The sequence below is a fragment of the Plectropomus leopardus genome, chromosome 6 (genome assembly GCF_008729295.1).
Source record: "Plectropomus leopardus isolate mb chromosome 6, YSFRI_Pleo_2.0, whole genome shotgun sequence".
Taxonomy (NCBI): domain Eukaryota; kingdom Metazoa; phylum Chordata; class Actinopteri; order Perciformes; family Serranidae; genus Plectropomus; species Plectropomus leopardus.
In genome coordinates this window covers 3,374,008-3,401,053 of record NC_056468.1, presented here as the reverse complement: position 1 = coordinate 3,401,053, position 27,046 = coordinate 3,374,008, and the positions used below count along the sequence as shown (strand labels likewise).

General features: G+C 40.0%; 1 protein-coding gene across 1 annotated transcript in view; it reads left to right on the top strand.

The window, feature by feature from the left end:
- Nucleotides 1–23,234, top strand: part of mamdc2a (MAM domain containing 2a) — a 71,585-nt gene extending 48,351 nt beyond the window's left edge. The window contains exons 3-14 of the mRNA XM_042488492.1: nucleotides 1,912–2,162; nucleotides 5,952–6,036; nucleotides 6,166–6,291; nucleotides 11,753–12,009; nucleotides 13,869–13,962; nucleotides 14,938–15,084; nucleotides 17,090–17,355; nucleotides 17,477–17,573; nucleotides 20,254–20,400; nucleotides 20,735–20,994; nucleotides 22,586–22,670; nucleotides 22,788–23,234. Of these exons, the coding sequence (XP_042344426.1) occupies nucleotides 1,912–2,162; nucleotides 5,952–6,036; nucleotides 6,166–6,291; nucleotides 11,753–12,009; nucleotides 13,869–13,962; nucleotides 14,938–15,084; nucleotides 17,090–17,355; nucleotides 17,477–17,573; nucleotides 20,254–20,400; nucleotides 20,735–20,994; nucleotides 22,586–22,670; nucleotides 22,788–22,849 (1,877 nt within the window). The 3' untranslated portion in view covers nucleotides 22,850–23,234. The remainder of the gene's footprint in view (nucleotides 1–1,911; nucleotides 2,163–5,951; nucleotides 6,037–6,165; nucleotides 6,292–11,752; nucleotides 12,010–13,868; nucleotides 13,963–14,937; nucleotides 15,085–17,089; nucleotides 17,356–17,476; nucleotides 17,574–20,253; nucleotides 20,401–20,734; nucleotides 20,995–22,585; nucleotides 22,671–22,787) is intronic.
- Nucleotides 23,235–27,046: the final 3,812 nt, after the last annotated feature.

Here is a 27,046-nt window from a genome sequence, read left to right as displayed (position 1 = left end):
CAATAATAGAAACAGATGCATGTCATATTACAATAATGATAGGTGTGAAATTAGTAATTGCTCTCTATGATGATGTTGAGAGAGATGATAACAGTCTCATGCATATGTGAAAGGGAGTTGTCCAAAGGCAAGATCACAGCATCGGCGCAACCAGGACCAGACCACGATCAGGGCGAGCGGGGGGCACAGAATCAGTACAGCCACAGCACGAGCACAACCAAAGGCAGGGTCGCGGCATCAGCACAGCTATCACCACGGTCAGACACAGTCAAGGTTACGGCCAGGATCCAGGGAAACTAGGAAACAAGGGAGCAGGAATGCTCCCGAGAGGCAACAGGATTAGCGTAGTGCAGTTCAACAGACCCAGGCTCTGTAATCGCGAGCCCCAGGTGGTGAGAGTACCACATGGCTATCACAGAGCTAAGCTAAGCTTGCACATGGCAATGCAGTTAACAGACATGCATGATTTCTGATGGCGGCATTGAGAGAAGGAAAGGAGCTCAGCGTATCAGAGGAAGTCCCCCGGCAGGTTAAACCTATGTCAGCCTAACTATGGGCTGGACCAGGCAACCTGAGCCAGCCCTAATTATAAGCTTTATCAAAGAGGAAGGTCTTAAGTCTACCCTTAAAAGTTGAAACGGTGTCTGCCTCCCTGACCGAAAATGGAAGATGGTTCCATAGGAGAGGAGCATGGTAGCTGAAGGCTCTGGTTCCTAACCTACTTTTGGAAATTTTGGGAACCACAAGTAACCCTGCATTTTCAGAGCGCAGTGATCTTGAGGGTTGGTAAGGAACTATGAGCTGTGACAGATAGGATGGAGCCTGACCATTTAGAGCTTTGTAAGTAAGGAAGAGGATTTTAAATTCAATCCTGGATTTCAGGTGTCTCCAGTGTTTACATTCGGATTTGATTACTTTGTCCAGCGTAAAAAAAACAAACACATTTCAAACAGGCCACCTGTCAACAACTAATATGATAAAGATATTTAAAAAATGTTTAAATTACTTAAAAATAATGACAATGACAATGTAAAGACAATCTGACCACAAAGATGGGAAGTCAAGGCCTTATATACTCTCAGGGAGACAATGAGACACAGGTGGAACACATTATGGTGAGTCAAGTAAACACAAAGGGGGCAAAGTTGACAGGATGTGCAATCTGAAATGAGAAGAGACAATGGTTACCAAAATAAAACAGGAAACACGTAATTATTGCATTTGGATAAAAAATGCAATTACACTTATGTTTAATGTGGCCACATATCGTCCCTGATCACCGCCAGAAGTGGTTTGACTGATCAGATCACAATCCTTCCTGAGTGCATTTTGGGTGCATTCACAGCTAAAGGCTACTTTAATGTGATGAAGAACTAATCGATTGCAATCCAGTCACCCAAAACATATCTCTATGGTCTCTGATGACAGTGATTTTAAGAAGCACAGAAGCCAATTATAGATAATAACATATTCCTGATCACCAACAAAACAATAAGAAAATTATGTACACAAGAACAAAATACCTTTATAACAAAGGTGACAAGAAAATGATTAGATAATTAGCTGGGGAGAATTATTAGATATTAAAAAAGTCTAGAAAACCATATTTCTAATTCTTATAATAATATATTGAAATTATTTTACTTAAGAAATTGTAGTACTTTGTCAAAGTCATTTTCTTGTTTTTTTTTTTTTATTTTTAATTTTGTATTTATCTATGTATTTATTTATTTATCTATTTGCACTTGACATTTCCATGTTTGTTTTTTATCAGGCAATTTTCCGGTGACTTTTTACTAATTTCTTGCTATTTTTTGGGCCATTTCTTGTTTAGCTACCTGTTGCTTTCTGAAGCCAGTTTGCTCAGGTATCAAAGGGTTAATGTGACATGTTTTCATGTTGTCATCACAGGGCATTTGATAACAGTGGACTCAGCCTTCCTACAGGACCAGGAGCAGGCGGTTCTCATCAGTCCAGTTCTGGACCAGCAGGAGTGGAGCTGTGTGAGGCTGGTGTACCAGATCAGTGAACGGGGGTCCCTGCAGCTCCACCTCAGACCCAGTGGTGATAACTTTGACTACCGGATCTGGACTGCCAACCAAGCCTCTGACAGCTGGCTCATTGCGAGCGTGGACCTCCCCAACACCACCATCCCCTACCAGGTAGGAGCCAGTGTGACGACCTGAATCAGTGTGATCCTTGTTGGGCTGACATCCAAAACAGGATTCTGAATATCAGATTTAGTTTTCCTTTATCAAATTCTGATCCTTTTTTGCCCCTTCTCCTCAATGCACATATATTCATGTCAGTATTTGGAAATATCTTGATGGAGTTTGCAGTACTGAATGTCTCTGATTGGTTCAAAAACCTCACGGGCTGCTACAAGTAGTGGACAGTTTGATTCCCCATTTTTTAAATTTTTTTTTTTTCAGTTTTCAGGATGTTTCTTGCCAAGTTGCTTGTTATGTTTCTTCACATGTTTTTGACCGAAATTAAAAAACAACTTTCTCATGTTTCAGAGGTTCAAATGCTTGTGAAAGGCATCTCAATGCAGCACAAGAAAACTGATGTCGATCCAGGTGGTAAAGGGTTAAAAGTGTGTGTGTGTTTCGCCTTCTGATCAGAAATTTGCGGCGTGTTGTTGAATCCATTAGCAGCCTTCTTTTTAGGGCTCTTCAGATGTAGAAATGTGATCATATGCTTAAGGGATTTGGTTTCTGACTGGAGGCTGATCATAGCTTTTTGAAAATGCTTTCAAGAGCTGCATTTCATTAGTCGCTCCACATGCCCTCGTTAACGTCCCCTCAGCACCTGCCTTCGGAGGGAATCCCCGCCGCCATCACGAGGGCCGTTCAACATATCTTAAAAACTGATCACCCCTCAGAGGGCTGAGGGAGCGAGTCAGCAGTGATGGTCAGTCCAGAGGCATCTGTGGTTAGGAAGCAGAAATACACATAAAAGCTCCACTATAGAAGGAGGAGATGAATACATTAGAAAATTAATTAAATAATACATTAAATGAAATGAATTGGATATAAGACATTCTTTTCAGCTTCACTTTTCTCTTATATATCTTATAGATCTGTATATGTAGGCTTGGACAGGTTAATTTGCCTATTAGCAGATATATATTTTGAGATATACTCTGCAGGAATTTCTTTAAAAACAAATGTATAGACTCATACAGAAGTAATCCCTTTCAATCATCCATTGTGATCCACTCATTTTATAAACTTGCTTTTCTGTAACTTTGTTTTATATGGTTTGTTTTTTTGTTTTTGTTTGTTTATTTCTTTTTTCGGTAGGGTGCTTGGGTTGATGTATTATTCTGTGTAATCTGTAAAGTTTTGTAACATATTTGAAAGGTACTGAGTAAAACAGTTATTTTTATTATTATTACTAAAAGTGGATCATAATAGATGATTAAAAGGGATTACTTCTGTATGAGTCTATCAGTTTTTTTTTTTTTACAAATGCATGCTCAAATAATAGTGCAATCACAGTTTCAAAAATATATCAGATTTCCATTTGTGCATTTGAAAAAAAAGTTAAAAGGAAAAGAAAGTATTCAAAGATACCTATCAAAAACAAAAGAAAAGAGGCAAAGACAAAGCAAAACAAAGCAAAAAACGAAACAAAAGAAAGAAAAAAAAGAACCAAAACAAAAAAGAAGAAAAACAAAACAAAACAAAAAAATATATAATGCTAACTTGAGAGACACTTGACTAACATGATGTATAAACATGTGTATAAACTCACAAATGGATCAGAAATGATCAAAGATGAGACAGAAAAAAGTTTGACAGCACCAGCCCCAGCCACCCCACTATTGTTTCCCATTTTCTGTCATTTATGTGATTATGTAGTCTATATACATTGTTTTTTAGGAGTATATCACAAACTATATCTGCTAATATTCAAGTGAACCTGTCCAAACCTTCATATGATAATTAGGTCTGAGAGTGTGTGGGGGCAGGTGTGTTCCATTTCTCTGCTGCCCGCTCTCCTTCTTCTCTCTGTGCCACATCTGCTGTTACGTAACACCAACAACTGAATATTTGTGAATTAGGGGAAGATGAACTACTAATGAAACACACCTGCCACCTTGCACTGGCTTCCTCTAAGTGGCTTGTGGGTAATTTGGGACAGGCTGTCTGACTGTGTCAGGGGTTAAATCAGCAGTTATTGAAGTTGCTTTATCCCTTTAAACCCGAATCAACATCACATTTTTCTGTTCCACGTTCAGACACCTTTCGCAAGTGTTTTAACCTTTGACCTTTGAGCAAATTTAGTTTGAATCCTTTCAAAAACATGAAAAAAAACCCAAAAGGCAATGAGAAGCTTTCCGTCAAATTGAAAGAAATTACTTGATTTAGGAAATTATTTTTAAAAAGCTGGGCAAAAATGTCCAGATAAGTACATTTATAATTACCATGATAATATATTCTAAATTATGATAATGAATTATTATTACAATTTAAGCACTTTTTTGCCAGGTCAGTTCCTTGTTTTTTTTTTTTTTAACTTCAGTTATTTTTTCAGTGCTGCTAATTTAGAGATAATTTTCATTTACTTGTACCTTTTTTTTCTTTTTTTTTTGCAAGTTTTTGGGTCACTTCGTAAGGTATTCATTGCCATCATCCCATGTTTTTAAAAGAAATTAAGTCAATTGGCTGAGTCTCTAAAGGGTTAACTATAAACCCAATAATAATAATTTAAAAGCAGACAGGGGAATCAGTTCTCCAGCTTTGATTTGCTGTGTTTTCTTGATGGTAATTTCATTATTTTTTTGTGAATGGTTGTCTGCATATAAAGGATGTGAGTTGTTTAATGCTTCTTTTCTCTAAAGCACACTGTGTTTCCCTTTGACCAACATGTGTGCTGTATAAATAAAGTTTTGCCTGCTCATCTAAATTTAAAGAAAGCTGACCCTTCTTAAATACAGACTGAGTTTGAGGCCAAATGCCCACAAGTTCCCCAAAAGCAGCGATGATGTCATCTTAGCCTCCCACAGAAGCTTCCTTATTGTCAAGCAGAGCACGAACCTCCTCCACGCAGTCTGCTGCAGTGGAAACAATTCTTACAGCACAGAGCCAGCGACAGAATAAACGCTATAGCATGGTGTTAGGTTCAAAGGTTTAGAGTTTTTCCGCGTGTCATGCTGAGTTATGAGGGAAAACACAACTACATGTTGGTACTTAAAGTAATGGCCAACATTTAAAGGTTGACAGTTATCTTAAATCACTAAAGCATGGCGCAGAGCAGTGTTTATAGCTCCAGGATTAGAGCTGCATCACTGGCAAGTGTGCTCCAGCACTCTGACTGGAAGGCTCGTCTGTCTGTGGGCTGATATGAACTAATTTACAGTTGAGAAGTTAGTCGGAGAGCAGCTAAAACATACGAGCTGAGGTCCATCACCATGCTTCTTAGAGTGTTATCGCCAGAGGAGAGGTCGCTGAACATCACTCAGTGGAAAAACAATCATCTTGCAAATGACTTTTATCAGCATAAAATATCTCCTTTTTTGTGTGCAAAAAGCAGTGAAAGCAGCTTGATTTTCAGACACACTGACATCTTTCATGTCGTAGAACTAAACGTTGAAAGTCACTTCGGGTTGTGTTAATCACAGACAGAAAGTGCTAAAATGCTAAGTCATTTCCAGGTGTTTGGACTCTGCAGCACTCTATGACAGCAAAATACAGACTTTATACTGAGCTGAACCTAGTTCACATAAGTTGGGTAATTTTTTGTTTGTTTCTTTTAGGGCGAAAGAGAGTTCTTTTGGAGGGTGTGTTCATCAGTTATGGTTCTGTAACCTCACAGCCTTATAAATGAGAACTGAATTGAATTTGAGTTGCCTATAGAGTCCTGTCGTGAAGGGATTTTGGTGTGACATAATGAATCCATGAAGCCATCCCAGTTTGTCTCTCTTCTCTTTCTTTCTTCCACAGCTGTTGCTGGAAGGTCGACCTGAACGTGGTTTAGGGAACAGCGTGGCCATCTTTGAGATCCACATTGTTCCTGGTTTCTGTATAGGTCAGTGCGTTACATCAGGCCACATGTTCCATCTCTGATGCACAGTCTGATGTGTAACTGTGTCGATTCATAAACAATATGTAAGACCGAGTAAAGACTGATGGCTGTGTCTGCTTTTGCTGTTACCAGAATGTAACTTTGAGGAGCATCACCTGTGTGGCTACAGCAACAGCTGGAACCCCAATGTTAACTGGTACGTTGGGGGGAGCGTGGCAAGAGAGCCTGAGTCCAACCACACCAACAGTAACCAGAGAGGTATACGAACACACGCACACACATGCGCACACACACACATGCACACACATATTTAATACATGTATACATTAACAACTGTGTATGTGCAGGTTTATTAAATCAGCAGCTCATTTCAACTGTTCATTTTGTTGGTCTAATTCTTAGTTGTTGTTCACAGTCAAATAGAGTAACAGGTCAAACAGAATAGCGTGGTGTGGCGTGTCTTGACTTGACTTGAACTGAATTGAATTGAATTGAATTGAACTGAACTGAACTGAATTGAATTGAATTGAATTGAATTGAATTGAATTGAATTGAATTGAATTGAATTGAGTCACTTGTTTTTCTGCAGCCATTGAGTGACGTGATTTGAGTTAACTTGATGTGACTTGATTTGAATTGATTTGACGTGAAGTGAAGTGAAGTGACATGACGTGACTTGAGTTCACTTGACTTGACTTGTAAAGAAGAAAATAGAGAAATAATGAACAAGCAGAAAGATAAAAACAGTAATGTTTAAAAACAATAAAAAACATAAAGCAAAAGAAATGGTCAAACACATGATGACTTTGGAGTGAGAAGAACTTATTTAAACCCATCCCTTCTCCAGAAGTGATTGAATGTTAAGTAACCAGTTTCTTATTCATTTTAACATATACTGAAATGAATTAAACATATGCATACGCCCACATACCCTGAATAAGAAAAAAAAGAGGAAGATAAACTAGGAAAAAATTAATATTAGTAACCAAATAAATAAACAGTAACCCTGGTGATTTCCAAACTCCCTCTTCATCTCTGTACCTAGTAAACATCATTTTTTTATACATTCAGACCTTCAGTAAACCCAGTAAAAATATAAGTATATCATGTCGTAAAATGAATAGGAGGCTTTTAAAAAAAAATAAAATAATTAAGTTAATTTTAAACATGAATATTCACGATTTCTGTCCTAATATTCACCATGCACACCCTGATCTAAGCAAACAAGAATTAAGACAAAATCAAGGACAGATTAATGTGAATAAACTAACACACACACAAACACACAAACACACAAACACACACACACACACACACACACACACACACACACACATCAGAGAACAAAGAAACGCATCATCACAGAAAACAAAGTCACACTATCAAAAGCAGCCTAGCTATCTTGTATCATATCTTATTGCCAGTTATTTAGTAACATAACATAACCTGAATCTATAACTTGTGATGAATTAAAACAGCAGCCCAGTTTTAATGCAAGAAAATGCAAAAATCATCCAACAGTCTTTTCCAACCATCACTGCAGCACAGTCCACTTCTCTTCTATTTCTGTCATCAGTATGTTTCAGACTCTCCAAACACATACTTTGGCCAAAATCTGGCTAAATATACAGCTTCCTTTTGTCACCAGTGCGGTTAGCTGTTTACGTCTGCAGCTCCCAGCAGCTCATTACTGTGCAGTGTGCCGGACAGCCCTGAGGTCTGCCTGCTGCGCACACACTGTTCATTCTGCTCAGGATGTGAGAAACATGGGAGCAATTTGGACTTCATATTTTTAGGCTTGTGGCTGCAGCACAACAGAGCTCCACTATGGTCTGATTTCTGAGGAAGCCAAAGGAGATTCTCCTGCAAATATCTTAGAATCAGCTCAGAATAAATCATGTGACAGTACCAAGACTTTCACAGAGTGGATGAATGGACTCCTGTAGTTGTTAAGAAAATTCTGACTCTAATTTGGTCAGATACTGAATTGGTGACAATAATTTTGGGTGTCCACCTTAAAACTGTGTTGGTTGTAGAGATCTTCTGTGCTGCCAGGGACAGACATGGATGTAAACTGTAAGTGCAACTTGACTGGTTCATGGAAACATACAACCGTGAGTTGATAATTCTAGTTTCTGTCACAGTCCGTCTCTGTGGGACACTGTGTTGACAGCTGTAGTAATATTTTCTCCTTTGATCCCCTGAAATCACTTCTTACACTGTTAAACAGTCTATGTCTCTGCCTGCGGCTGACAGCAGGACTTAAGGCTCCACACTGTGAAGTTCTTTGTTTTTACTTATTGGAAGCGTTTTCATCTCCTGGAGGGGATCATGCGCTCCGTCCTGTGTGTGACTGTGTGTTTAAATGTTTGTCTGCAGCTAATTTCACAAACTAGTGGTCCAGTTAGCCTAATAATTTGTGTTCAGCTTAACTGTATGCTTAACCCTCTGAAGCCCGAGCATATTGAAAAGCCAAGGAGCCAAGGAGAAAAGCCAAATTTTGCCAAATTTGAGCATGAGCACAATCTTGATTAAAAAAATAAATAATTGTAATTTTAGAATTACTATAATTGCAGTTCTCAGGACATTTTCCCCTATTTTTAAAAAATATTCTAATAATCCTCCCATCTTTTCTAAACAGTTTTATAGGTGATTTTCTTGTCACATTTTAAAACAAACAAGAAAATTACCAGAAAAGTTTTAAAAGTGTTTATTTTTATTTATTTTGTTATATTTTAATTAAATAATTGTAATTTTAGAATTACTATAATTGCAGTTCTCAGGACATTTTCCCCTATTTTTAAAAAATATTCTAATAATCCTCCCATCTTTTCTAAACAGTTTTATAGGTGATTTTCTTGTCACATTTTACTAATTTCGTGTTATTCTGGGAAAAATTTTTTCCAAGTTGTCATGGCTATTTCCCCTATGTTATCGAATGTAATCAAACCAATTTGCTCTGGTCAACTATTGTCGATCCAGGTTTCAAAGGGTTAAGGACCAGTATCAGTGATCCACCATTGTTGAAAAACCTCTTCTGTTGATTGTTTTATACCGTCATGGACAGCTGATTCTTTACTCCTCTGAACTGGCGAGGAGGGGCGGCAAGTCCTGACCAATATCACATGGCAAAAGCACAGAGCAAAAGGCATTTCCGGCTATCAGCATGGCTAAAAACAGGAAGCCTTACCATCTGTTGCAGGCCACGTTTTGGCTTTTCTCTTGGCACAAAAACTGACATCCACAGAAAAGATTGGTTTCACTTTGAACAGGAGCATCTGCAGATAATACCTAATATGGTACGATCCTCTCAGGATAGGCACGATACGAGATGAAAAGAAAAGGCCTGCTTTTATATCATTGCCGCCATCTTCTCTGTCAACGTCCAGACAACAAACTGACATCAGAGAACTTGTGGAGACGGAAGCTGACTGTTGTGCCGTCTAACGTTGCCTGTGTATCCGCCAAAAAATTGTACATGAACACACGGCAAAGACTACAACCAACAGCATGCATGTTCTGCGTCTGCCTGAGAAGAGATAATTCCTCATACCAGTAGAGGTCACAGTCTTTATTTGCCACCTAAAAATGGAAGCTGGAAGACCATCTCGACAATAGTTAGCCAGTTAATACATTAATAACAATTTTATGTTGAAAGGTCAAAGAATATTTGCCAACAACACAAACCGTCAGGAAACGCTTCTGCTTAAGAGCTCAGTGGCTACATAAAAACAAGTTAACTTATAGAACAAGTTTGTTTCGACCTCAGTCCCTCTTGAATTTAGTTCTTTGTTTACTCTCTTCACTTCCTTTTCTCTTGTTGTTCACTGAACTGGACGGTCAATCAGCGATTTAATTCACCGTGGAGTTGCGGCGTCTCCGATGCTGATTCAACAGTGCGTGACACACCGTAAAGACAATGTGACAGACACTTAGCAATGACCCAACATTGACTAATGGCCAACCATCGGCTTGGTGTGTCAGCGTCTCAAGTGAGACGGGTGGAGCTGTGCGGCGTGTAATGTCTCAAGTGGCTGTGATCAGTTCCGGCAGCCATCTGATAGAGATCTGCACTGCACTTTTCTAGTTGTGAATAAAACTTGTCCATAAATAGAGCCGAGCAGGCACTGTAGTCTTGTCAACAATTTCAACACTCCAAAGTCATCACATGTTGACGCTCGGTCCGTGACCTCCCACGTCAACCTATGACGTTTTAGGTATCCTTGCTGTGTCAACGTTTTGAGTTCCAAGTGACAACAGATTGGGTAACCACGCAATATGGTTATCTTATAGGGTGGGCAGGTGCGGAGGTGGATGGGTCCCACAAACAGCTGAGTTTGCGTCCTGCATCTGCTGTTTACGTTTCATGATGGTGCCACTGTGATGTCAACAAATTCACATGGTCGAATTACGCTGCATGTTATGTTTAGACATGACAACCAATGCTGAGATGTCAACAAATGCACATGCTGGCATGGATGGTTGGGATTTGGGGAAAGGGGCACATGGTAAGGTGTAGAAAATAAAACAGTACATTCAGATGGGAAGCACATACTCTCTAGGCACCCTCACACTGCTTATGGTACCATGTCAAAGCAGCTGTATTTTACAAGTTCGAAATGAGAATGGGCTGCATTTCCCCTCCACTGCACCACTGCTAGAGACCATATTGCATTGGGATAACTCCAGCTGCAATACAGGGATCTGCATCTTAAAGCAAATGTTGGCCAGGGGGATAAAGTGAGGAAACTACTTTTGGCACTTTTGCTCAGACAACACCAAACTTGAAACTCAGCCCTCATTTTGATCTCAGCCACACATCTGTAAAGTTTCGTGACTGTGTCTAGCATGCTTGCAAAATAATCACGGAGACAAAAATCTGTCCACAAACAGACAAACACATAAACACCTTGGAAAATATTCAGAACGGCTTCTGTGGTAGTTCCTGCCATAATTGGTGTCACCTGGAGTACATTTTGCCACGATAACACACACAGTCTCATGGGGTGAAAACAATGCCAGCTGTTATGACCAACTTCATGATGTCTGGCAATAAAAAAAACAGTCTAGAATGAGACCTAATGTTGTATCTAAAGTTATCCACAGTGTCCAGCACTGCAGCATTGTTGTAATTCTGGAACTGTCTAAAGGTTTTTTGTAGTATTTTGTTTGTATTAAAATTGAGGACTTCTCTGTAAGGTGCCTCATTTCTGTGCCTTCTTCCATTTATTAATCTGTAAAGCACTTTAACTTGAACCAGGCATAATCTCATTTAAAGTTTTAATCAGGACACAATCTATGTGATAAACAAAATAATCCTAACAGCTCTAACAGTTGAAACAGCGAAGGATCCAGCTGCATATAACGGCTGTGCAGTCTGACAGTCAGTTTACATGGATTGATGGTTCTGGAGGTGGAATCTGTAATCAGGAAGGTGTGCTCGCCAGTGAAATTGTTTGGTTCAAATGAGGACCTGCAGGGTTGGACATCGTGGTTATCCATCTCTGCTTTATATGTTGTGTTTAAAAGGGACATCACAGTCAATGCTCATTGAAGTGTTAAAAGAACGCATCTGTTTCATCTCAAACACTGAGGGAGGTGTGTAAGAATCACTATGAGTTAGTGTACAAATCCATGACTTGTAAAACCACAAATATCCTAAAAATATGACTCTATCAGTCTATAGCCATCAGCTCATCCATATCTTCCACCGCTTCAGGCTACTACATGTATGTGGACTCGGTGTATGCCAAGCACTTCCAGGAAGTAGCCAAGCTGACCTCTCCCATGACCACAGTGCCCATTGCCGGCTGCCTGTCCTTCTACTACCACAGAGACCAGGAGAGGGGGAACATCTTCTCAGTTTTCACCAAAGACCAGCTGGGACACTTTGAGGAGATCTGGAGACCGGATGTGTATGCCACTGCTGGCTGGACTGCAGTCAGTGTGGACATCAAGGCCCCACATCCCTTGGAGGTCAGTTCTGCAGCTAGAATACACAATTAGAGTGAGTAGTTTAGTTTTATATGAAGATTGGATTGCAATAAATGAAAACATATAAGGCTGGATTTACATTACCTGGTTCAAGTGATACAATTCCAGTTTTAGGTATTGATAATGCATTATAAGCCCCATTGGTCAGCCTCTAGTTTATAACTAGTCAAGAGCATCAAAAGGGCCCTTGCCACTCGTAAATCATTATACACCACATCTATGATGTTTTATGACTGTTGATTTAATGCATCAGTAAGCATTATGTGTGTTTAGGAGTAGAATCATGAAGCATTATGAATGCATTATAATTCCATATGAAAACCGTCATAATGCAATATAGATGTGGTCTTCATAGAAATTGTTGCCCTTTTTTGCCTTCATTTGATTTTTGATAGTAGCAAGATGACATGCAAGAAAAGGTTTTTGACCAGTTTTGAATTGAGGATGTTGCACTTCAAGTTAAGGGCTTCAACCCAGACCTCACCACGACACTCCAGAACTAACATTAACTACAGCTGGGTAAAGTTGCCGATGACAGCTGTCAGAAATTAATGATTGCAGCTTAACAGACATTTTAAACATGATTGTCAAAACCATAGACTGTATGTAAAGAAGGACATTTTGACAGTTCCCCAAAAGCTTAATTTTTTCGATCTGGATTGCCCCCTGGTGTCTGACTGCAGTATAGCTCATAAAGCCCTCCCCTCCATGTTAGTAAATGGACATAGGCCAGACTAAAAACTCAAAGTACATGCCAAATAAATGTATGTTTGTTTTTATGATAAATTTGGCTTTAGTGAGTTATTAAATTATACAAAAGGAGGATTTTCCGCCATGATTGACAGCTGTACAAGCCAGTCCGTGCGCTCACATTCAATGGAGCTGCTCGCAATTGGTTGGACGGGTGTTTTGGCGGGAACTCCCCCATCTCGGATATCGCTACTGCGCAGACTTCAGCTCTCAAAGACAAGATGGCAGAAGATGGCAACACCCATATCTCGGATATTTTAACCCCACTTATGTATTGCGAGGGTAAGTGGGGGCACCTTGTCTGTGAATAAAGATGTTATTCACAGTCTATGGTCAAAACACAATTTCAATGAAAAAATGTATCTTTAAAACTGTGTTGGAGGGTAAGGCATCCCATTTTAGCAGCTTTTAACTGTGTTTGTTTGTATGTGAGACACAGTTGTTGTAAACTCATTTTCTTTGTAACATATTGTAAGCGTTTCTGTCTCATTAGTCGGGTTTGCTTTCCGACCCGTCTGCTGTACAAGCACGTACTGCTGTGAGCCTCATTTCCCCTCACCTCATTTCTTTTTCATCTTACGCAGCAGAAAGAACGTATTTTTTTCCAAATATCATGAAAAAAATTTTCTTCAGTCTCATTGTTGTGTTGTTTGCAGTTTTGGACAGACACGCTCACATCTGTGACTTTCCACTGCACTTTGAAATGAGTATTCTTCTCTCTGACTCCACCGTTTCCTCTCCTCGCGCTCAGAGCCAGAACGCCTCCCACAGCCTGCTGCTGCTGCTGTGGAAAGAAGCTTGCGTAACTTTACTAACTGGGTCAGTTCCTCTGACTGATGGAGCCAAGAGTCGTACAGAGCTTTTCCATCAAGCAGCACTCTGCTGACTAACCCATGTTCCTCACTTTACCCTACACTGATGTCACTGTCTGCAGCTGTCTTATCTATCACTGAGCTATATGTCATACTTTCATAACACGAACTTAACAGTTCACAGAGCATGTTCTCATGATTAATGGCTCTAACTCACACTCTGCTCATTACCCTACCCATCTGTTTATGGTTGCTGTTTACATCTGTGTGTGTTACCAGGTGGTGTTTGAAGTGGCTTTTAACAGTGCCAGAGGTGGATATGTGGCCATAGATGACATCTCCTTCTCTCCTGAGTTCTGCCACACTGACACAGGTGAGAAGAGACATCTAGACTTTAGGGGAGGTGAAGGTGGACCTCAATCAAAGACTGTTCTTTACCGTTATCCTGGCTCTGTCTGACTGACTTTTAAATATGCTGACAATACATATACAAGATAGAAGAAGAATACAAGAGTCTGAAAATACAGTTGTGGCCACTAGAGGCAGCAATGTAAAATACACCTCCCAGAGTAAAGGTGTTCGACTTATTCAATGGCAATCCATCTACGCCCTCTGTCATTCAAGCACCTTCTTAGTATAACACAACACAATTACGCTCTGAATGCTTCACATTAATGTAGAGACTGCAGGGTTCAATACACACCAAAATTACTGAGAAACACTTCAAATGAACCTATTATAAACTGTTTACGAGATTCTTCTCCTGTCACACCGGTCTTTAAAATGTGCCTGTGATGTAAAACTTTACATTATGCAAGCCAATATGAATGAAATCATTTTTAAAATCCAACAGTGATGCAACATCTAAGAGATCAGTTAATGCTCATATTCCGCTATATCATTATTTTCCAACTGTTGCTGTTCTCCAGCAGAAACTAAACAGTAAACATCCATGTACACAACCCTTTCACTTTTTAGTAGGACAATGCATACTTTTCATATCATTGACCTTGGGTGGCTCAAGGGTAGAGTGGGTCTTCCTCTAATTGGCTAATAGGCTTGATTGCCCAAGGATACTTTTATCATTGGGCGAGGCACTGAACCCCAAATTGCTCCCGATGTTGCATCATTGGGGTGTGATTGTGTATGAATGGTTATTGAGTAGCAGGTGGCACCTTGTACAGTAGCCTCGGCCACCAGTGTGTGAATCGGTGAATGTGACATGTAGTGTTAAAGCGCTTTGAGTGATCAAAAAGACGAGAAAAGTGCTATAAAAGTACAGTGCATTTACCATTTACTCTGTTATCATGGCAGTTTCATCTTAAACATGCTGTGTTTTGTGTTGCAGAGCCAACTGTTGACCCCTCTATAGCCAACTGTGACTTTGAGAACGGGCTGTGTTTGTACTATCAGGAGAGAACAGAGAGTAAGGTGTGGAGCAGAGTTTCAGTCAAGCCTAATGCCTACAGGATAGGAGACCATACCACAGGAGCAGGTGAGTCATGATCATCATCGATGCTTTCGGTGCTTTTCTGTACATTAAGACTCAACTTGTCAGGATCTAGAGTCTAGAGAACCCCGAGCACAAGTGCTTTTAACACTACATGTCACATTCACCCATTCACACACACATTCACACACTGGTGGCCGAGGCTACCGTACAAGGTGCCACCTGCTACTCAGTAATCATTCACACATACGAACACTCCGATGACAGCAGCATCGGGAGCAATTTGGGGATACTTCGACATGTTGCCCGGAGGAGCTGGGGATCGAGACGCTGACCTTCCCATTAGAGGATGACCTACTCTACCCCTGAGCCATAGCCGCCCCTGTAACCCTGTAACTGTAACCCGGGTCTCCTATAACCCTGCAAGGCTCTGGTAAGAGGTTATTCCGCATTGTATTTAACAATATAATAGATATACACTGTTAAAAAAGTCAAAAGTGAGACTGACTATAGTCCAGCACAAGTTAGCCAGGAATCAAAACAACATTCAGCCCAACAAACAAAACATTGTTTCATCTTTTGAAATCTTTTTTCTGCACTTTCTGTGTTTTAAAGCATTGGTTGTCTATGTCTATTTAACATTATGGCAAGGATGACATTTAATCACACACAGAAACAAAGGTTTAAAGGATGGCACAATAAAGTCCAAGTAATGTAAATTTATGCAAAGATGCTGAAATTTAGGTGCAACATAATGAAGACTTGGCAGATACTGACATAGAAAAAGAGAGATATGTTTCTACCTTACTTAACATCCATACTTGTGCAGTAATAAGGTGGTGGTTACATTTGTTGTAGTTTTCCTTGTAGGAATGTGACGCTACAACTGCTCAGCACTGTCGCCAGCATCTGAAAGTACCTGGAACTAGAATTTAGTGTAACCTCCTGAGCAGTGTCCTGATCCAGTTCCAGGAACTCAAACAGAGGAATCAAAAGCCCAAACCGCAACAATGGAAACCTGTTGCATTACATTTTACTCACGAAGTGAGAGAGAGTTAGCTATTCCATTCTGATAAAAATCTGCATGGGGAATTTGGGAAAATAGAATTGAGACCATTCAGAATAGTTTATGTGGTGGATCATCACATTGGCGGGAGGGGTGGTGGAATCCCTCATAACCCCGGGTTTTACATACTGTATATTGCATGCTACATCGAACAGACTGCATTGGTAAAGGTATTCATATAGCACTTTTCTAGTCTAAGCATCCACTTAAAACACTTAAAAACACACACGTCACCCTTTCACACACAAATTATTACACTGGTGACCAAGGCTACCACACAAGGTGCCATCCAGGATGTATTGAGAAAACTAGATACAGTTAATCAGATCCTGGATCTTGCTAACTTGAATTGGGTTAAAAATATTCATTTGTGCAGCTCTTCTAGACTTGTGAAATTTTATTGGACAAGGTCAAATACCAATAGTGAAAAGTGAGGTTGCGAAACATAATAAGAATGAAGTATTTGGGAAAAAGCCTTTTTGGGCGCAATGGCATCACTTGACGGACCTAAATGTTGTAAATCGATGGTTTGGCCACTTTGTCAGAGTGGCTTTAAAGATGATGTTCAATGATGTTCATGGGGGCTTGTGTTCAACTTGCTCATCAGATAAACATTCAAAAACATTCTCAGCCTGATGGCACAGCTTTTGGGGTCCACTATCTTGCACATGGACAGTTCAACATGTAGACTGCAAGAACCAGGAATCGAACAACCGACACCCGATTGGAAGATGACTGCTCTAAGTCCTGAACCACAGCTTTCTCCATAACATGTCAGTGTTTTAATGAACTGTGAATTTTGTGGAAGTTTTTCTACTCTTATACCATGTGCTCCTTGCAACTCTTCATCGAGACAAGACTGTTTCCTCACTTGCTGGCTCATGATGGTCAGGACGCTCCGTGCACCATTGCAGTTAAACAGAGTGTAGTTGTACTAAAATACCTCTGTTGTTCTTACTAGTGTTCTTTGTGTTATCTTTTTAGGCTGTTTCCTCCTGGCAGACACTCGGGTCACTTCGAGACCTGGCTACGTGGGTCGGCTTCATGGTCCCTTTTTGCCGGGGAACCACAAGTACTGTCTGAGGTTCTACTACCTGCTTCATGGCTTTAGGAAAGTGGACAATGCCCTGGTTCTGTACATTTATGATGAGAACAATGTGGCCCAGGAGAAGGTGTGGAGCCTGACTGACACTTCTAAGGCTGTATGGACTGAGGTGGAGATCACTTACATGAAGCCCATGCTGTCCAAGGTATCAAGCATTAGAGGGTGATGTCTGTGGAGGTCGATGCTTTTGAGTGACTGATGGATGGATGAAGATGGATAGATGGATGGATGCATGGCAGTATTCAGTCTTTTTCTTTGTTTCTCAGGTAGTATTTGTCAGCATTTGTAAGAACTTCTGGGAATGTGGCCTGGCAGCCATCGATGACATCACTGTGAGTCTGGGGGACTGTCAAATGACAGCAGGTAAAAGAATCGCTAACGCATACACTGGCAATTATCGCTGATACCCAACATGAGACAAAAATACTGTATTCTTTTCTTAGATCAGTTCATTGCAAAACAAGAAAATCTACTGCTAGATCTGCCAATTCTCTAAACGGGGTGGAACCAGCAGAAGTATCAGTTCCTGCCAGTGGGTTCCTGTGTGTTAGCTGAGATTTTTAATGTGAAGCGCCAGCAGTAGGATATGATTTGTTAGCATTAGCAGTCACTTAATACACCTCTGATATGTCTGTAGGAGAGTGAACAGTAAACAGTGAGGCTGATATCAGTCAGATATGTAAATATCTTTTGTGTGTGAGAGGACAATTCAAATCCAGTAACAATAAAGTCTACTTTATAAAGAGATAATTACTGATAAATACACTGACTGGCTATTGCAGAATAAAAAAGTTAACCATAAATTGTACCAAAAACTGCGTTTGATCTAATGAAATCTAAGCAATTATAAGGTTATAGTACATTATATGGCCAGAAATATCTGGACACCTCTCCCAAACAATTTCTAAATGCATGAAATCAAGCACACAACCATGGAATCTCCACTAACAAACTTTGGCAATGGTATGGGTTGTACCAGGGGAGCTCTATGACTCTTTGGGATGCTGTCCTTCCTATGGCCCCCTTAAATTTGCGCTATTCATGTGCAAGTACTATTATTGGGTAGTGGAACCCTACACGGCAAAAGAGAGCTCAGTTGTGAAGTTGCAGGACACAAATTTGAACCTTTTACTTGTTCATGGTGACCCCCCAACCATTATTAGAGAAAATACACTGATGCATAAAATTAGTGTTTGTTTACCCTTAAAGACAGAGCGGGGACATGGGTTGAACATAGGTGTGAAAGAGGACAGGAGACCTTGTGGAGAGATGGATGAGAAGGAAGAAGAATGGAGGCAAGGAGGAAAAGTGTTCAGGGGAGGAGAGGGCAGAGGTATGGAGATGTTATAGACAAGCTTTTGGAAAACATAAAAACACAGCAAGTCTGGACTGGACCCAGATTGCCCTTAAATATCAAAATTTAAGCCTTGGTTCTAGCCTTATACTATACTTACAAATGGTATGCTGCTTCAGTTACAGATATTGCTAGGGCTTGGCACTGACAATTTGGCCCAGCTAAATACCAGGCCTCAAGCCAGTCTTGTAAGCATTTCAGGTGTAATGGTGTCAATAACTCAGAGTTTTCAGTCAAAATGATCAAAGAGGGAATCAACAGAGAGTGATGTTCCCAGTAACTTTATTGTCATGGACACAGACTCCATAAAAGGTTAGGAATCCGACAAATTTAAGAAAACAAAGAAAGGTTCAGAAAGTCCTATGACCCTGACAGTACTAGAAATATCAGCACGTGTGCTAATAACCACATCCAGCATGAGTCACAGACTGTGTGTGGGCCCTCAGTGAAATTCAGCAACCTTGGAGGTCTATAAATAATTATCTAACAGCAGGGCAAAGACAGTCACCACATGACAACATCACCACATGGCAGTTGCTTGTATGTGTTGTATAAAGTGGGCTGGTTTGCTAGAGAACATCAAGGTTCCAAGAATCTTGAATGGAAAGAATGGTAAGAAGTTTAGTTTCACATTTCCACCCCAATTTTTGTGACTCCATGTCATCGCTATACAGAGACAAAGACACAGGGAGGCCTGAACCTCAGGTGCAGAAGATACTGTTCAGTATATAAAACAGAAATGCACCACATGTTTAAAGGATTCAGTATGTTTATTGGGTGACTACAATTAAAACAAAGCAAGTAAAAACATCAAAGCAAGTCCGTAAATAAGTCCTGTGTTTCAGTGGACAGCATGTTCTCACTGAGACATGATGGTACTTGATTGTTTAATGGCATAACCTTAAACAGACAAAACAGGCTGATGTGTGCAAGGCAACGACACAGTGACAGTTCAGGGGTTTGTTACAAAGGAGAATATTCAGATGCTCACAAGCAAACAGGCTCGAAAACAAAGATAAAAGCACAGCAACTTTTCAACACACAAACTTCAAAACTCTTCCACTTCAGCGCAATGGTAATTATCACACACGCACTCAAGTGCTCTGGTCAGAAAAATGCAACAAACACAGATGCTAGAGGTAAAAAGGTTGTTTTTTTGTGTTTGAAGTTTTATCAAAAGCAAATAGCACAGAGCTACTTAGTGCTTCAGTGGCAGAACAAAGCACATAGAATGTGCATCAGGTATGTAGCTGATGTTTTAATTTGTTTCTAAGCTTAAAAAATATAATTAATTGATATTTGCTTAACTGGCTAGCTTTATGGAGCTGTTGTCTTAGTGAATAAGGGCTTAAGATGATGCAAAGGGAATTGCTTTAAAGCGCAAGTTTAAAATGCTTGTGCATGGCATAACAGGTCAACTATACTAAAATGTGCAACTACTAAAAGTAAATGCTATCTACTATGAACAAAATAACGAAATATATCATTTTTTTACTATCAACTGTTGACACTGTCTTAATGCTTTTTGCATTTCTGCTGCACTGAAATTTTCCATTATTTTATATTCGCAGTCTCAATTTGCACAATTTGAGCGTTAATGGAACCTGTCTATTGCACTGAGCCATTTTCTCAGTAAATCTAGCCTTCAGTGTCTTTGCTCATCTGCTTTACATACTGTCTGCTCCACAGGCTCCCTCCCAGGCCAGTGTAACTTTGAGAGCGGAGTGTGCGGCTACATCCAGGATAAGAGGGGAGACAAAGCTGACTGGCTGCGAATGCGAGGACGCACCCCCACCTCCTATACAGGACCCAGAGGAGACCACACTACTGGGGTGGGTGAGTCATTTCCTCATTCATTGTTTTATTCATTCATTCAGAGGTCACGCCCCCACATGACGGCTGCGAGGAAGCTTAGCTATGATTAAAGATTGATGACTTGTCCCGCTGTAGAAGATTTTCGCCTCAGGAGCTCAGACTTACAATCACTTATTAATATCATTCTGCCGAGCATGTCTAAATATTTAAGTAGTTGTCTGTTATTTGTTCTTATTTACACAGTTTTCTGTTCTTCTTTGTGTGTTATATTTTTACAGCTGCACCAACAACATGTCTCTTCTGACATCCATAAAGTCTCATACTGTTCGCTGTGTTATTTCTGTGCCTCCTCCAGGTTATTTCATGTACATAGAGGCGTCACTCATGCGTCCAGGTCACAAAGCTCGACTGCTGACCTCTGACCTGCGGGGCTCCTCGTCCCCTCAGTGTCTGATCTTCTACTTCCACATGTACGGATCCGGCACTGGCATACTGAGCGTGCTCCTGCGCCACAGCAGCAGAGAGCGGGACACGCTGCTGTGGAGACGCCGCGGCGAGCAGAGCGTCAGCTGGATGAGGGCCATGGTAGACTACCACTGTGATGTCCGACATCAGGTAAAGTTTCTGAGCTGCAGAATGAGCCTAAATATATAACCTATATTACTTGTGCATTCACTATACATTGTTTTCTGTCAGCTCTCGCGTTAATTGAAGCAACAGTGTTGCTTTGTGCTGTAATGCATTTTAATATTCTTCAAAGGCAAAGATAAGCAGCACGTGATCGATCAAGTGTCAAATATGGCTCTGAATGGGTCGCTTGACTCGTTTTCTGTGAATGTGATCAGAGTCTGAAGCAGAAAGCCTGAGTTAACTGAGACAGCTGATAACCATGTTTGTAGTTCCCTGTTAGCTCTGACTGAGGCTGCAGGGTTTGTTGAGCAGCCAGTCAAACAGAGCCTGGCTCTGTCTCTACTTATCATCAAAAGAATCCAGCTAATGCAGACTGCATGGTGCAACAAGCCAGCTGAGTTCTACATTATGGTCACATTTCTTGCAAAGTCATATTTATATATAATATATGAAGTACCACAAACGATGACAATGCATGTTTAAGCAATGCTGGCATATTTTCCTCTCATTTTTTTCTTTTCGGTGTGTTTGCTCGTATTGTTACGTTTCCCCAGAAAACAAAACCTGAAGGACATGGGTCAAGATTTGGAAAACTAACAAAACACTGCACATGTACATTAGGGTGAAGGCAGAATGTGGCCCTTTGGTTTCTAAAAGGTGGTGTGGGAATAAAACTCCCCCCAAAATGAATGGCCAAAAGAAGAATCACACTTCCAGCACACACTCAACTCAGATTTCCACCCAAAACCAAAAACACAGAGCCAAATGAAGGTGTTGACTCTCTGGAGACTAACAACCAACTAAGCAGGGAAAAGCCAACCTCCCTATAGAACCTCCCAGCAGGCTCATCACCAGCAGCTGAGAACGTCACAGGTGCACCCTATAGATCCTGATTAGCAAGGACGCCTGGGCCTTGATTTTGGATCTCTCTGAATCTCTGACCACAACAGCTCCCCCATAAAAAACAACAAATGTAACAATTTTGTTGGCATAAGCCACAAAAAACTTCAATTTAAAATCATAAATATATGTTGCTTACAGCAATAAAATTGCTAAAGATATTTGAACTGGCCTCAAAATTAAAATCATCAAACAGCCCGCTTTAATTTTAAACACTCTCATATCACTTTGTGCACAAAATGTTCTTTTTAAATTATACATTAATATTATTTTTTTTACTGTCACTGAGTTAATTTTTTAAACTAACATCAGATCCTAATCATAAATATCAAATTAATTTTCAGAATTGTTACCCTTTAAATGCCAGGTTTTTGGCACAATCCCACTATATTTTTAGATGAAAAATTATTTTCACTATAATACATGCAAAGTGGATTTTTTTTAAAATCACAGCCTGGGATTTGCAGCAACACTGACTGTGACAGTGCACCTAGTGGAAATACCACGTATGTTCTCCCTACGTAAAATATTTTTTAATTTTTAAATGGAAAAAAAACCCCACAAAAAATGAATTATTTTCAATATACTACATGCAAAGTAGTTTTTTATAATTATAAAAAAAATCAATGATTTGCAGCAACACAGATTGTGACATTGCTCCTTGTTTTTCCCGCAGATTATATTTGAAGCCATCCGAGGCCCGACACTACGAAGTGATATTGCAATTGATGACATTCATTTTAAAAGGGGACCATGTGAAGGTCAGTATGATACACAGTCATATTTCACTCTAAAAACAGCTGTTTAACTATGTTAATACTAAATGCATTGTTTAATGAGTGCAGCTCTAATCTGTGTTGTCTTGTCCTCTTTTTCAGATCCTGGTGACATCACTCCATACTCAGGCTTCTCAGAGTATTTCAATGAGATTGAGAACTGAGACAGGTGGACAGTCTGTCTGTGTAAATATTTGGTAGTATTTTTAGAGTTGGTCTGGCTGGCATTCAGAAATGTGCATGTGAATGATGCACCAAGACAATCTACAGAGTTGTAGAGTAAAGCTTACATGGCAGCCAGGACCTTGAACACACGTACTGCTGTCTGTCTTCACGTCCTGGTCCAGTCGTTTTTAATGTTTGTGCTTCTTTTCAATGTGTCTCTGACCACAGTCCAACATCAATTAGAGTATGCAACGCTCAACCCCCACAATTGCAGTTCCTCTAATATCAACTAAAGGCTGGCTCCAAATCAGAGTCAATCCCCATAGACCTCCATGTTAAAATGCTCAACTTTACAGCAGAGATAAACATGTTTACAGCCTGGTACAAGAAACACATAGGTCTCAATAGCTAATTTCAACATTCAGGAAAAATACACAGGGGGTGAATTTTTATAAAATTGACCAGTTTACATTTTATTAATGCCCAAAGTTACGCACATTTAAGGGCCAACCAGACTTGAGGCTTCAAAACGGCAGTCCATAAACCACACAGTGTGAAATTCTAACATTATTGGACATTTAAAATATTGTCAACATGATTTCATTCAAACCAAAATGTAATGTTTGTCCCACAATAGAGTCCAAGATCTTTACATCATTCACTTTTCCATGAAACATTTAGCCTCATAAATAATTTACATTGTTGAAAAGACACCATAATCACAATTTGGGTTATTAAAAATATTATACATTAACATTATTTTCAACTTTTATTGAGTTCATTTTTTAATCAATATCAGTCCTAATTATAAATATCAAAGTTTCAAAATTTAGCCCTTTAAATGCCAGGTTTTCGTCATGATGCCACTGCTCTTTTAGATAAAAAAAAAATATATATATTTATTTTCAATATAAAACATGCAAAGTAGATTCTTTTGGATGATCACACCTTGAGATATGTCCGTGATTAGCAGCAACATTGATTGCGACAGTGCTCCTAGTGGAAATAGCATGTATTTTCTCCATATGCCAAACATGGTAAAAATGATGCCATCAGGTGGAAAATAGAGAAAATGAGAAATTCCAAGTCAAAAGCCCAAAATGACACCCAGAAATAATACAATGTATGTTTTTATGCTTTGATGGCTGTGGGATCAAAAATGTCAGTTTGAATGGGTTTCTGTGGCATATTTTTTTACCTCCTCACCAGTCAGAATGTAACAATTTAGTTTCTACAGTTTATTTTAGAGTTATTGTAGGAGCTGTGCTGGAAATTCACTGATTCAACTAAATACGCAATCTGGACTACATATATTCCATATGCATGAACACAGCCAAAATGAACAAAAAAATGAAGAATGAAAAGCACTTAAAATGCACCAAGCACTCCCTAAGGGTTAAATAATCAATTAACAGTGAGAAAGATCAATAAATAAAGATGAAAATAATGTTTCTACAACTGCCAACTGAAAGCTGATCCATCTGTGATCACCACCATCAGAAGCAGATGTCATCAGAAGAAGACATCTCATTGCCTTGTTTCCTCTCTCCTCGTGTGATTTAGTGATAAAAATAACATAGTGGTGCATAGTGGCACTAGGCCTTGACTGGAGCTAAAGCACACATCAGCACACCACCATGAGAACATAAGTAGAAGCAATAATCCTTGTATTTGGGCTTCCACTGTTGCACTATGGTTTGTTTGTTGGCTCTGTTCTGTATATATTTGTTTATAGTGTCTGTTGTTTGAATTAGATTTAGGTCCAGAGATGTTGATGTCAGGAAATCTCCTGCTAGAAAAACTAAACCCCTTGAAACCTGAGCAAATTGGTTTGATTTCTCTCAAAAACATGGGGAAAAGGTAAAGAGCAACTTAACAGCCCAAAAAATAGCAATAAACTTGTCAATTATAAATATAGCCTATAATCATGATGATTATAAAGGTATTTTTCTGGACATTTTTCTTTAGTTTTTGATATTATTAACAAGTGTTCCCCCTTTTTACAAACTAATTTTGAGGTCATTTTCTTCACCGCCTTTAACTAATTCCTTGCAATTTGTGGGACATTTCTTGCCAAGTCGGTCCCCCCTGTTTTTGAAAGAAGTCAAACCAATTTGCTTGGGTTTCAAAGGATTAAACAGCTTCTTAGAGGTGTCTGAACGAAGTGCATGAAAACTGATATTGAACCGGGCTTTAAAGGGTTAACTGCTTCGCTATGGGACAAGTTTCAACTTTGAATGCCAATACCAACAACTGTGCTGATCTCTCTCATATCTCATCTCAGAATATAACCAAGGTCGTGTAGGTTATTTGTTCATCGGGTTTCTCACAACATCGTTTATATTAGCTCCACTGTGACAAAGGATTTGAATCCAGCTTCAGTCTAAAGTCACAATCTAGCTGCTTACAGATCCTGTTTCATCCGTACCTCAGTATCTGTTCAGGGCGTGGATTCAGTGAGGTGCTGGAAACCTTCCCCAGAGGTTTGATCCATGCTGACTCTTTAGCATCATTGCGGACTTTCAGCCATACATGCTACAGATCTCTGCAGACCTCTGAGTGTCCTGCTGTGCCTTTACATGTCCTTTACACCACCACTGAGCTGGTATTGGACTAACCAGTGTGAATGGGGAGATGTGAGCACTAATTCAGAGGTCTGGAACCAGACTATTTCCTGTCAGTGTCTCTGCTAACCACCACACTCCTGTTGTTTACTTCATGATTCTATCAGTGTGTCAGTGCATTGACATGATGTTAGAAAAAGTCAAATTATCGTGTGACTAAAAGTGGACTTTAAAATACACGTAAACATGTCAGTCCGACTAAGCTGAAATTTCTCGAAGTTGGACTAACACACCTAGATAATGTGGTTGGGCGTTGATTGACTATTTCAACAACACTTTCTCATCACATGGTCAAACGTCATAAGGTAGGAGGGACACTCTGTCAGTGTCCCTCCTACCTTATGACGTTTTAGGTATCCCTCTGCATCAGTTGTTCAGCTCCAGGATGCCTTTATGGTGATGTCAACAAATGATGAAGCAGCAGACGGTTGAGGCACTTTGTAAGGTGTAGAAAAAAACCCACACACATCCACAAGGGAAGCGAACTCTTACAAGTGAACTCCTCATCCGCCTGCTCTCTAAGTGCACTCACATTCTTTATATTACATGTTTAGCGGCAGTGTTATTATCTGATGCTGTCCTTCAGCATCACTGCAGTCAGACAAAATCATGTTATGAAGCCTTTTTTTCTGTTGTCCTTCATTCCTGTCACTTTTTTAATTGGGATACTTGCAGGATTTATACAGTAGCCCATGTAAACAAACAGGCAACATAAACCAACAGTCTTCCTTCACAGGCTGCTGTGGCAATTTTATACTGTTTGACATTCAATAAAGTTGTGGGATATGTGTCATACATGTGTCTGTGACTCATATTTGGACATATTTGGAAGAATGCCCTCCTTTCCTTTGGTAAAGGATGCTCCAGTGTATCCTATGCTAAAGGAGATTAGAAAAAACGCATTCAAGCACCTTTCCTTAATATTCTAAAAATTTGAACAGCTCTTAATGGCAGCCGCTCAGATACTTTCAGGTCATTTCACTCAGTTAGGAACCTTCCTAAGCAAAAAGGGCTATTCAAAGGCAGCCATTGTCATGGCTGATGAGCCATCCTGAAGGTCATCATTAACACGTGTCATGGTGTGTCATTTAGGGACAAAGACTCAGGTGAGGAGGAGAATTAAAGGCATTTCTTAAGGTTTTCTTTAGTTGGAAAGGCAGAGGGAATTTTAAACAAAGACCAGGCAGGCAGATGAGGAGGCTGAGCCGTGAAGATGATCTCAGAGCGGGGCGAGAAACATTCAAGCAGCACAAAAACTACAAGACAAAGAGCAGACGTGGACGAGTAACCACCACTACAGCTAAATGAATGATGTGGCGAGGAGACGGTGAATGACCGGGCTAGATGTAGTGAAGCCTGATGGGAGGCAGGTGTGAATAATCAGCAGGAATCAGGAGCCAGGAGAGAGTTGAGGAGTGCCACGCCCACAGACAGACAGGAGCACGCAGGGGAGGGAACAAAGGGAAACTTATGGGTCTGGCTGTGACCTCACCAGCCTGTGATTGTCCTATTATAACAAGACAAACTGTGTGCTGTGACAAAGGACTGTTGACAGTGATTGTGTTTTCACTG